Source organism: Paramisgurnus dabryanus, chromosome 24 (assembly GCF_030506205.2).
Source record: "Paramisgurnus dabryanus chromosome 24, PD_genome_1.1, whole genome shotgun sequence".
In the NCBI taxonomy this organism is placed as follows: Eukaryota; Metazoa; Chordata; class Actinopteri; order Cypriniformes; family Cobitidae; genus Paramisgurnus; species Paramisgurnus dabryanus.
The window spans coordinates 13,713,291-13,726,862 of NC_133360.1; the positions used below are offsets into that span (position 1 = coordinate 13,713,291).

At 32.9% G+C, this 13,572-nt stretch overlaps 1 protein-coding gene across 1 annotated transcript in view; it reads right to left on the bottom strand.

Annotated features, from left to right (window-relative positions):
• polrmt (polymerase (RNA) mitochondrial (DNA directed)) overlaps positions 1-11,559 on the bottom strand; it is a 76,101-nt gene extending 64,542 nt beyond the window's left edge. The window contains exons 1-5 of the mRNA XM_065246356.1: positions 11,367-11,559; positions 10,921-11,019; positions 9,737-10,524; positions 9,383-9,516; positions 2,799-2,985 (exon numbers count right to left, since the gene is read on the bottom strand). Coding sequence (XP_065102428.1) covers positions 2,799-2,985; positions 9,383-9,516; positions 9,737-10,524; positions 10,921-11,019; positions 11,367-11,505 — 1,347 coding nt within the window. The 5' untranslated portion in view covers positions 11,506-11,559. The remainder of the gene's footprint in view (positions 1-2,798; positions 2,986-9,382; positions 9,517-9,736; positions 10,525-10,920; positions 11,020-11,366) is intronic.
• Between the last annotated feature and the right edge of the window lie 2,013 nt (positions 11,560-13,572).

Consider the following 13,572-nt stretch of genomic DNA (forward strand, 5'->3'; position numbering starts at 1 on the left):
TAGAATAGAAGCATCTGAATACTACACATCAAATGGACACAACAAAATAAGAGTTTGACAGAAAATAATACAATATCACAGAATAGAATATAGAAACAAAAAATAGAAGAGGTGAGAATGAGAAGAACAGAAGAGAACTGAATAGATTAAATAAATAGAATATTACAGAATAGAATAGAATATAATAAATTAGACAGCATCAGAATAGAATAAAATAGAATAGAATTGACAAAGTGACCCCAACAGAATAGGAGTGTAGCAGAATAGAATACAGTCCAGCAGAACGGAATAAGATAGAATAAAACAGAATAGAACAGAATGAACACAACAAAATAGAGTTTAACCGAATAACAATAGAGTAGAGTAGAGTAGAGTAGAGAAGAGTAGAAGTGACAAAATTAACACAACCGAATTCAATACAGTAGAATAGAATAGAATAGAATAGAATAGAATAGAATAGAATAGAATAGAATAGAATAGAATAGAATAGAATAGAGGAACAGAAGAATAGAAGAGGAGAGAATTGAGAGCAACAGAAGATAACTGGATAGATAAAACATATAGAATAGAATAAAATAGAATAGAATAAATTAATACAACATAATAGAGTTAAACAGAATACAGTAGAATGGAATAGAAAAGAATAGAACACAACAGAACAGAAAAATAGAAGAGGGGAGAATAAAGAACAGCAGAAGAGAACTTGACAGATAAAACAAATAGAATATTACAGAATAGAATACGCTAAATAAACACAACATAACTGAGTTAAAATAATACAGTAAAACAAAATAGAATAGAAAAGAATAGAACACAACAGAACAGAAAAATAGAAGAGGAAAGAATAGAGAACAACAGAGGAGATAGATAGATAAAACAAATAGAATAGAGTATAATGAAATATAATAATTAATACAACATAATAGAGATAAAAGAATACAATAAAACAGAATAGAATACAGTTAACAGAATAGAATAGAGTAAAACAGAATAGAACAGAATGAACACAACAAAATAGAGTTTAACCGAATAACAATAGAGTAGAGTAGAGTAGAGTAGAGTAGAGTAGAGTAGAGTAGAGTAGAGTAGAGTAGAGTAGAGTAGAGTAGAGAAGAGTAGAAGTGACAAAATTAACACAACCGAATTCAATACAGTAGAATAGAACAGAATAGAATAGAATAGAATAGAATAGAATAGAATAGAATAGAATAGAGGAACAGAAGAATAGATGAGGAGAGAATTGAGAGCAACAGAAGATAACTGGATAAATAAAACAAATAGAATATTACAGAATAGAATAAATAGACTAAATAAACACAACATAACTGAGTTAAAATAATACAGTAAAACAAAATAGAATAGAAAAGAATAGAACACAACAGAACAGAAAAATAGAAGAGGAGAGAAACGAGAACAACAGAGGAGATAGATAGATAAAACAAATAAAATAGAGTATAATAAAATATAATAATTAATACAACATAATAGAGATAAAAGAATACAATAAAATAGAATAGAATACAGTTAACAGAATAGAATAGAGTAAAAACAGAATAAAACAGAATGAACACAACAAAATAGAGTTTAACCGAATAACAATAGAGTAGAGTAGAGTAGAGTAGAGTAGAGTAGAGTAGAGTAGAAGTGACAAAAGGAACACAACAGAATACAATACAGTAGAATAGAATAGAATAGAATAGAATAGAATAGAATAGAATAGAATAGAATAGAATAAAGGAACAGAAGAATAGAAGAGGAGAGAATTGAGAGCAACAGAAGATAACTGGATAAAACAAATAGAATAGAATAGAATAGAATAGAATAGAATAGAATAGAATACAGTAAAACAGAATAAAACAGAATGAACACAACAAAATAGAGTTTAACCGAATAACAATAGAGTAGAGTAGAGTAGAGTAGAGTAGAGTAGAGTAGAGTAGAGTAGAGTAGAGTAGAAGTGACAAAATGAACACAACAGAATACAATACAGTAGAATAGAATAGAATAGAATAGAATAAATGAATACAACATAATAGTGTTAAACAGAATACAGTAAAACAGAATGGAATGGAAAAGAATATAACACAACAAAACAGAAAAATAGAAGAGGGGAGAATAGAGAACAGCAGGAGAGAACTGGACAGATAAAACAAAAATAATAGAATAGACTAAATGAACAAAACATAACTGAGTTGAAATAATACAGTTAAACAAAATAAAATAGAAAATAATATAACAGAACAGAGTTTAACTGAATGCTATTCAGTAGAGTAGAGTAGAGTAAAGTAGAGTAGAAGTGACAAAATTAACACAAAATAATAGAGTTTAACCGAATACAATAGAGTAGAGTAGAGTAGAGTAGAGTAGAGTAGAGACAAAATGAACACAACCGAATACAATACAGTAGAATAGAATACAGTGGAATAGAATAGAATAGAATACAGTAGAATAGAATAGAATAGAATAGAATAGAATAAAATACAATACAATACAGTAGAATAGAATAGAATAGAATAGAACAGAATAGAATAGAGGAACAGAAGAGGAGAGAATTGAAAACAACAGAATATTACTGGATAGATAAAACAAATAGAATTTTATAGAATAGAATAGACTAAATGAATACAACATAATAGAGTTAAACAGAATACAGTAAAACAGAATAGAAAAATGGAAGAGGAGAGAACTGAAAACAGTAAAAAAACAGAGTAGAGTAAAACAGACAAAATTAAAAACAGAACAGAATAGACAGCAACAGAATAAAACAGACAGAATGCAGGAAACAAAGAAAGTGTTACCTTAGCATAGAACTGTTTCACCAGTGGTAGGGAACAGAGCGGCTGATCTTTGGATAACTGGGGTTGGTATTCGGGTTGCACCAATCGAACTGCTCTCAGAACCATATCTCTCTCATCCTGTTTGAACACACACTCTCTGAACACGTCATCCACAGATATGCCGTCCATCGCCATCTGCTCCAGGCACCTATATGGACCAGAACAGACATCATTTGGTCAACAATAATTAAAGCTGTGGGCTAAGTGTGCTAAGGATTATTATGCTTTCAAAAAATTGTTTTGTTTGTGTGAGCATTAACCAGCTTAACAAATCATGTGACTTTAGGGAATCTGCCTGAAAACAAAGCTGGCAGTATTAATTGGTAATGTCAGTGCCACAGAAATGCCACACTTCCGCTTTAATATACTGTACTGTAGATAAAAGCCATTCCTCCACTGTTATGCTCAGATAGTCTTGAATCTTAAATGACTTAGTACGCAGCTCACTCAAAGCTTTATCATGTGTGGTGATTATTTAACCTTCAGAAAGGGCACTTAAGATTCCCGTGGTCTTCTTGGACCGTGAAGCCACTTAACTTCAAGTTTGTCTCAATTGTAGGACGAAGTGCAACAGTAGGCAAATACAGTAAGTCATTTGTTGAAAAAAAATGGGGACATTGATAATCCAAATGCAGAGGAAAACATTATAAAACGTCCACGGCCGCAGCACCTGGGCTCACAGCATTGAGACTGGCAGGGTGCAGGAGTGGAATATCAAATATTTGCATTGACACGGAGCAATTTTGAACAGAACGTTCTGCTACCTCTGGTCTTGTCAGATAGGCCATGGCCATGTATCCAAGAATTACAAGTCTGTGTTTACTCAAACTAAAAAGTATATAAAGTCAGATACCCATGCAGTTGGACTGCTGGGTGTTGTGGAGTAAAGCTATGTTCCAGTTGTGGGCAGAATATAAATTAAATCACTTGGAACGAAAGAAAAAGAGAGGTGTAGTTGGTGCGAATAAAAAATAATTGATGTTGGCCTGCCTTCACTGACAGATATTCAATAAAAAAGCACTTTTATTGCACAGCACAATATTAGGTTACACATAATAAATAAAGGAAATCCTCGAATTGATTACTAATGTGCAATTTTTATATATTTTTAATTGAATAAAACAATATCGATTTAGAAAATCCTTGAATTGATTACTAATGTGCAATTTTTATATATTTTTTTATTGAATAAAACAATATCGATTTAGGAAATCCTTTGATTACTTATGTGCAATTTTATATATTTTTATTAAAGAAAACAATATTGATTCAGGAAATCTTTGAATTTACTATTTATGTGCAATTTTATATATTTTTATTTAATGAAAACAATATTGATTCAAGAAATCCTTGGATTGATTAATTATGTGCAATTTTATAAATTTTTATTTAACGAAAAACCATATCGATTCAGGAAATCCTTGAATTGACTACTTATGTGAAATTTTAGATATTTTTATTTAACTAAACAAAATCGATTCAGGAAATCCTTGAATTGATTACTTATGTGTAATTTTTATGCTTTTTAATTTAACGAAACAATACAGATTCGGTAAACCCTTGAATTGATTACTAATGTGCAATTTTTATTTTGCTTTAATTTAATGAAACACTATCGGTTCAGGAAATCCTTGAATTGAATTCCAATGTGCAATTTTATATATTTTTATTTAACGAAAACAATATTGATTCAGGAAATACTTGAACTGACTACATGTGAAATTTTTATAATGTTTTAATTTAACAAAACAATATCAATTCGGGAAATCCTTGAATTGAATACCAATGTGCAATTTTATATATTTTTATTTAGCAAAAACAATATTGATTCAGGAAATCCTTGAATTGATTACTAATGTGCAATTTTAAATATTTTTTTTACAAAACAATATCGATTTTGGAAATCCTTGAATTGATTACTTATGTGGAATTTTTATGCTTTTTAAATTTAACAAAACAATACAGTTCTGGGAAATCCTTGAATTGATTACTAATGTGCAATTTTAAATATTTTTTTTTTTTACAAAACAATTTCGATTTTGGAAATCCTTGAATTGATTACATATGTGTAATTTTTATGCTTTTTAAATTTAACAAAACAATACAGTTTTGGGAAATCCTTGAATTGATTACTAATGTGCAATATCATTTCGAGAAATCCTTACCAATGTGCAATTTTTATATATATATTTTAACGAAACAATATTGATTTGGGAAATCTTTGAATTGAATACCAATGTGCAATTTTAATATTTTTTTAATTACATAAACAATATCAATTCAGCATATCCTTGAATTGAGTACTAATGCGCAATTTTATATATTTTTAATTAACGAAAACACTATCGATTCAGGAAATCCTTGAATTGATTACTTATGTGAAAATTTTATATTATTTAAATTTAACAAAACAATATCGATTCAGGAAATCCTTGAATTGATTACTGTTGTGTTATTTTTATATTGTTTTAATTTAACGTAACAATATTGATTCGAGAAATCCTTGAAATGCATACTAATGTGCGATTTTATATATTTTTTTCATTTAACAAAACAATATCAATTCAGGAAATCCTTGAATTGATTACTAATGTTCGCGATTTTATATATTTTGCGAACATTAGTAATTTTATATATTTTCATGTGTAATTTTTTTTCATTTAACAAAACAATTTTGATTTGAGAAATCCTTGAATTGATAACTAATGTGCAATTTTTTTATTTAACGAAACAATATCGATTCAGAAAATCCTTGATTTGATTTCTAGTGCAATCTTTTTTCTTTTTTTATGAAATGCCCACAACGAATTGATATCAAATCAAAAACATAAATAAGAATTGAACCACCATATTAATTGCCATATCCAGCGTTGAGATGTGATATTTTTAAACATCAGTTTAATTAATTAATTCCAAAACAAAAAACCCTGACAAACTAGTCGTCCACCTTAGCTGTTGGATGACTATTTGACCATCCTTCTAGTCTAGTGTGTACAACTCCTTATGCAACAAATCAATTATTTTGCATAAAACAAACCACCATGACTACTCCATGACATGAAATTGTAATGCAATCAACAAACCTGCACCTATTTCAAAGCTGTGCAGTCGACCAATCAGAATCAAGGATTCAAGAAAGCCAGTGTATTCTTTAATACAAAGCCTGACAGAACAGTCCATTGCGAACAGTCCTCTTTATTTATCATAACCGGCAGATATATTTTATATTTCTGAATGGCTGCAAGACAGAGGGTTTTTCCTAAGGCTTGTATGTCTCAATGGTAAGTGATGTCTCAATGGTTGTCCCAAGCAACAGGCTCTTTTGGCAATAAAACATACAGACAATGAATCCTTTGTGCCCTCTAGTGGATGCATAACAAGCTGATGAATTCATTCAGGTTGGTTAGGAGGCCTTGTAAGGATATGGTTAAGGTACAAATACATCTCTACCTCACTTGGAGATAGGATATGTAGCATACATATAATTTTGTAAGCATGGTAAACCTGAAGAATTCTAGGAGACAAATACAGATGAGGATGAAAAACTAAAATACAATGTGATGGATCAACATAAAGTAGTTTGTTAGGTTATATTAAGTTCCTAAATTTTAGTATTATTTCTAATCGAAAAATTTATTTTCAACTTAAGAGTACAATAGAAATAATATAGACACAGCATCATTTTAATTTGTAAAATAAATTTGTAAATAAATATGGTGTCTGTCCCAAGTTGAGACACAGCACATGTATTACATGAGAAGTCAAAATTTCCAGTTTTGACTGCTTTTTGAGCTTCTCTTTCCACATTGACAGCTGCTCGCCTCCAAAACCCGCCATATGATCGGGTCAGGTAAACCTGCCTTCCTACAGACCGAAACGTTTTAGACATTCCATGACTATTCAGTAAGTAGTCATGGTAGTCTTACAAACCGGAAAAATAGGACAAGGGCTGGAAAACAGTAAGAGACAGTAAGAGACAGATGGGTCAAAAAGACGACTCCATTAGGGTTGCAAAAAGACGATTTTTACTGCAGCTTACAGCATCAGCTTACAATGATCGATCTCCCAGCCATCTGCCACATCTGCCATAAAAGCTGTCACCTTTAGCATTTACTGAAGCACATATGCAGGCTTACAAACAATCAGGTAACACTTTACATTAAGGTTGTATAATATTAGTAAATGCATTAGCTATCACAAACTATCAATGAGCGAGACAATTGTTTATGTTTTACTGCGCATTAACTAATGTTCACCCAAAAATTTAAAATCTGTCATCATTTACTCACTCTCATGTGGTTACAAATAAATGTTTTGTTCTGCTGCTGCAGACATTTTGAAGTATGCAACCAAACAGATCTGAGGCACCATTGACATACATAGTATTATTTCTTCCTACTATGGAAGTCAATGGTGCCCCAGATTTGCTTGGTTACAAAAATTTTCAGAATATCTTCAGCCGAACAAGACATTTATACAGGTTCGAAACAACTTCAGGGTGAGGAGGAAATGATGCCAGAATGTTGTCAACAAATACAACCTTATTGTAAAGTGTTACCAACAGACAGACCAATGAATTTAAATAAATATTTCACCCCAAAAATCCAAAAAGAAAATGCTGTCATTATTTACTCACCCTTGCTTCCAAAATGTATGACTTTTTATGCCATGGTACACAAAAAGTTATTTTTTTTACGAAAATCTTGGTCTTGTATCACCAAAGTGAAAAAGGACCAACACTGCAAAAAAATTTCTTAGTATTTTTGTCTTGTTTTCAGAAAGTTCTTATTTAATTCTTAAATTAAGATGTATTTTCTTAATGAGCAAAGCGAACCAACGTCTAGTTTTTAGACCAAAAATATCAAATTTAAGTGATTTTGTGAATAAAACAAGCAAAAAAATCTGCCAATGGGATGAGAAATTTTTTCTTGAATTTTTTCTTGAATTTTGTGTTTAAGAAAAATGTTCAAGATTTTTTGCTTACCCCATTGGCAGATTTTTTGCTTGTTTTATGCACAAAATCACTTACATTTGATATTTTTGGTCTAAAAACTAGACTTATTTACTTGGGTCATTTTGCTCATCAAGAAAAAGCATCTTAATTTAATTTAAGAATTTTTTGATATTTTTACTGAAAACAAGACAAAAATACTAAGAATTTTTTTCTTGAAAATCATTATTTGTAGTGAAAAGCACCTTAAATTATTTTAACGGACCAAAATATTGCAAAGACTTATACTCTGGGGGTTGTACCAGTAAGCAAGCAACTGCCTGGAATATCTTTGGAATATCTTAGCAACATCCTAGCAACCACTTGCCAATGGGATAGCAGCCCCTCAAAATACCTTAGCAACAGTATTACATTGCCTTACTAACCAGACCAAAAAACGCCTTAGCATCATGCAAGTGAGTTGTGTACAGAAAAGCACCAAGATAATTTTTTAATGGAAAAACTCCTATTCTATAATTGGGAAAATTAAAATACAGTATGCCCATAGCACCACAAAAGATGAAGCTACAAGGATAAAAAAGTAGTCAAAATAATGTTGGTTTGATCTGACCTCATTCTGTCAAGCTCTTATCGAATGCAAGATGAGGTGCAAAGCTAAATTCTTCGAACAAAAGATGAGCAGCTCACAAAACAAATAGATGACCAGAGAGAAACTGGCAGGGCACAGAGTTAATGCTATTTAGATGAATGACCACAATTTCATTTTCTATTTTTAGATACGGTCAAGGCTGGCCTAGAATAATCTTATGCAGGAAAAAATTAGCACAAGAAATGTATTCACCGAAAGACTTTTATGCGAGTGCCATCACACATTTGCATGTTTATGAATTAAACTACATTTTTATATGGACTTTACAGTGAGTGACAATACCATAACAAAAAACCAAGGCAGTCTTTGTTCTAGTGATGCTGCAACACTGACATCTAGTGATATGTCCTGAAATTGTGCCAAAAGAGCGACAATACAATAACCAGTGTGACACTCATCAAGTAAAGATTAACACATGAAAACCAAATGTTTGTCATAATGCACATTTCTTAATGCTGTGCATAAACCTCCTTAGTACATTAAAGGCTGTCATGATTTGGCTTAACACTTAAATGCTTATTAAGTGAGATGTAAATTTGTAAGTTACTGTATAGTGATATTAAAGGTGGGGTGCCTAATTTTTGAAAAACAGGATTTTGGGAAAAGGGAGTCGGGCCGACTACCAAAACACACTTGTAGCCAATCAGCAGTAAGAGGCGTGTCTGCTAACCGACATCATTCCCTGGGTTGTGTATGTGTGGGGCAGATTTATAAAAAGAAGGTCCAGATTCTATTGGGGTAGGGGTGTGTTTGTTTAGGTGATTTCAAATGTCGACATTGGCTTACAGAGATCATGCACCCCGCCTTTCATCAATAACACAGAAAACAAGACACAAATCTAAGTTGAAACCTCCTAATTATATACATCAGAGAGAGGACTGAGGACATCATCTGGTGGCTCCACCCACACTTGCGTATGACTAAAAGGATAAAAATTATGGTCACCTGTTAATGATCAATGATGAGCACTCGTGCATGCGGCCCATACACTCCAGCACCGCACAGTAAGATGCGACGTTGGGTTTGAGACCTGCTTCTTCGATAAGAATGAACAAGCGACGGATGTGGTTGATGGAACCCTTCAAAGCGCAAATAGAAATAAAATTACATTATAGAGAAAAATGTTGACCTTTTAAGGGTATATCTATGATATTCTGGTTGATAGACATCACTCAAAATGTCTATTGCCTAAACAATCAGTTAAAGTTTTTTGTTCAAATGAAACATATTCATAATTTAAGAAAAGTGAGCTGTATCTGCTATATACAAGTATACAGAGATTTGCATACAGGTACGTACTTTTTTGGCCCACATCCTCATAACGATGTTGTAGGCTCCGATCGACAGTTGCTTGCGTCTTGATAGGTGTCGGTGATGAGACAAAAGACAGTTCTGAGCTCGAGCGACATCATCAATAAACACACACGCCTCTAAGTAACAGCGCACTCTGAGCTGGGGATCTCCATAGCGGTTCCCCTCCTTGTCCTCCAGGAGCTTTTCTGGAGCAGTCGTTCCACCCTGTTGCTGGTGCTCTTTATCAAAATCTACCTCCTCCTCAACCGCCGATTCTTTATCGACAGCCAATGCTAGTTCTTTCTTTGTGGACATCTCCGAAATGCCACCAACTTTACTGCCGGAGATGTTTGAGACCTTCTGCATTCCTGAAAACTTCTGTTTAGACTTTTTCTGAAGGCCTCTTTCTTTACCTTTGGAAGATGTTACTTGAGGTTTTGAATCTTCTACTTTAGGTTTCTTCTTAGTTTTGTTAACTGTTGTGATGGTCTTTGTGGATGTAGCAGGAAGCATCAAACCCCCTTTGCCGCTTTTACCCGCAGCTGGCTTGTGAGCAGTTTGTTTTTTGGATTGATTCCATTTTTCACGCTTGAGTTTCTCCATCCAGCGGCTCGCGTGGGTTTTTAAAGACAAGCCACTTTCGGCGGTTCCCTTTTTAGCAGGCGGCAAATTCTTCATACTGTTTCCATGTGAAATCCCCCTTCCTTTTTGCTGGGCTTTGACAAGTTGAACCTTTGAATGTTTGACGTCTACAACGACGTCGCATTGCAGCTGCTGGATTCTGGCCTCCAGAACTGTAAGAAAAAAATAGATAATTTGTCAGCTAAAAAAAAACTAACATAAGCTGGTGAGCTGGTTTCATCTGGTGTAGCAAGCTAGTTTTGCTATGTTTTGGTAACTTTTTGTCACTTTGCCAGGCTTGGAGGACCGGCTTAAACCAGCTACTGCCACTTTTAACCTTTTTTTTTCAAGTTATCAAGTTACTTTAATGCAAAACAATCAATAATGTTAATTGAGAAATTACATATTGCAGATTTATCAAAACCTTAAAAAATATAATAATTTTATTGTAAAACCAAGTACTTTAATAACAGACAATGCAACAATATTATATGATTATAACACTGTACATTAAACCTCTGTAAATGTATGGAAATATTAGGAGAAAACAAAAGGAAAAACAACCATACCATCCACTAATTGAGACTGTTCCCACAATCTTCTTTTCCCATCCTCCTTCTTAGGGATGGCAGAATAGTTTCTTTGGTAAATTGATGCCCATGGTTTGCCTTGGAAAGGAAAAATAGATCAAATACAAAGGTTTAACATATTGCTATGCTAAGACTCAAATATATCTTGTCTGTTATCGTTTGTGGTGACAGACAGTTACAGTATAACATCTTATCGACACCAATAATGTGAATAACTTTGACATGTAAACAAAGGTCTTGAAACATTCTTTAAGTTTAACGTTACTTATCTTTGCGACTAACATTTAGCATATATAATATGCCTCCTCATACACTTATATATTGTATAATTTGTTTCAATTAAAACTTAAAAGGTTACTACTAATATGAACTGAAGGACATGACACATGACAGCATGTTCACGAATAAGACAGTTTTATCATTACCTTGTATTTGCCTCCCTCCATTGTTCCTTATTTTGAGACACGGGCGGCAATAATCCGCATCCAGGAGTCGCACACATCTGTCAACCGCAAAACTGCGCGTTAAACCCTTTGAAAAGGCACACAGTCTCAACAGTGACATGTTGACATGGTAGTTCTTAACCACCGCGTTACTTCGTGCTGAGGGCCGCCATGTTGGTTCAGACCTGACTAGCTCATAGACGATACAATTGAGATAGACCTGCTCAAAAGAGTAGCGATAAAATCGATCAAAATTCATTTTGAAGTAGCATGAAACACCTGCCATGTTATAACTTTAATTTTAAGTAAACTTAAAGAAAGGTTCTAATGTTCTTGACGAAAGGCGTTAAAAGGAAACAGAAAAGGAAAATAAATCGAATTTGTATTAGCTAGTGTGTACAGACGTATTTGAAATCTCAGTTATATTAATTTTGAATTATAACAACTAGACTTGTGAAGTTAATTTCTAAAAATATAGATGTATTATTTTAATTTAATAAAAGTTTTGTATTGGCCGGAAACTCTAGATGGCGGTCTTTGCCAGATCACGTCACGAGACCCAGCAAGGTCACGCAAGCAGCCTGAAGGCTGCAGCCTCCGAAGGGTCGCATTTGCAGGCTGCATACGTCATAAAGACTGCCTTATTTCAATATACTCACAATTCTAAAGTAAACTATTAATTTTAGTAAGTCGTAAATTGTTCTAATATGCTTATGACTTGCGAATTTAGCGCGCAGTTAACTAAAATAAATCAGGCTTGATTGATGAGGTACCTGTATGTAGCCTGCATATGCGACATCCGGAGGCTGCAGCCTTCCGATTGAGAAACAGCCACTGTTACTTTTTTACCTAAAGCTGCAGGTTCACAAATGTGTGCCTCAGCTTTGCCTTTTTATTTGATACTGTATATTATTTTATCTTTTGAATGTGGTCAAGTTTGTGTGTATATTACATTTGCGGAAGCTCAGACTAATGAGTACATTTTTCTGAGGTAATTATTCTTAGAGAACAACATTGTGGTACGTAGCCAATATTAGTTGTAATGCAGGCATTGTTGATACAAATTTTACTTTTAATCGATTACTTTTTGTTATGTACAGTATATGAACATTTAAAAAGTTAATATACTTTTCATATTTTTACCAACCATTTTAGTATTTACTATTAAACTGTAGTAAAATGTTTTAAACCATACCATAATATTAAAGTGTATTAAAGTATTTACTATAAATATTTATAATACTACAGCGTGTAGTAGTGTAGTATTATTATACTACTACAGTATACTGCAATTTACTGTAGTTACTACAGTATTTTTATGTTGGTATAACTGCCTTTGAATGTTTGTGACTATGCCTATTTTTGTCTGCAGTGTAATTTTGTGAAATAAATGCATTTAAATACAAATTAATATTGAGAGTTAAGCTTAAATAAAGTTGACATTACAGTGACAAACCCATAAAACAACCCCAACAAAACGTGTTTAGCAACTAAATCAATTTTACAATGCATTCCATCACATCATAAAGTACATTATATGACTCTGTATACTTTTATATTTCTTAATTCTGATTGGTCATTCACAGCATTGTAGTAAATATTCAAGTAATAAGTGGGATAATGTACAGTTAGCTATACAGTCTAAATAGACTGATTTTACATTGACCCATCTGATGTTTCAAACCCTGGTGTGACAGTCGTTACTTTGTAACTGCCTGTCAACAAAAAGAGAGAGGAGAGCAATTCAAGACCCTCAATTTAACTCCAACCTAAACAAGGCTAACATTCTCTGGGACTCTGATATTCAGATCTCTTTGCACACCTAGGGAAATGGGGTATTTTTAGTTTTTTTGGAAATGCTGCTGCTTTCAAAATGTTCACCTGATCAGACAATGCATTGTGTGACTTGGTCATAAGAGTGAGCTGAGGTTTATGTAAATGGTACATAAAAAAATTCTGGAAAGGGGAAAACATCTGACTCAGAATTTAGTCCATTTTTAGTACACCACACAGTAGTTTAGAAAACCCTTGTGCGAGCTATTTTGCAAAAATCTCTCCACACCTGTCAATACCAATAATTCACAGTCAGTATGCATAAACGTCTGAAAAACACTGTGGTGATAAATATAGATTTATATAATACAGATTTGCTCGAGTTCACACAACTGTGATCTGTATCTCCAAGGTT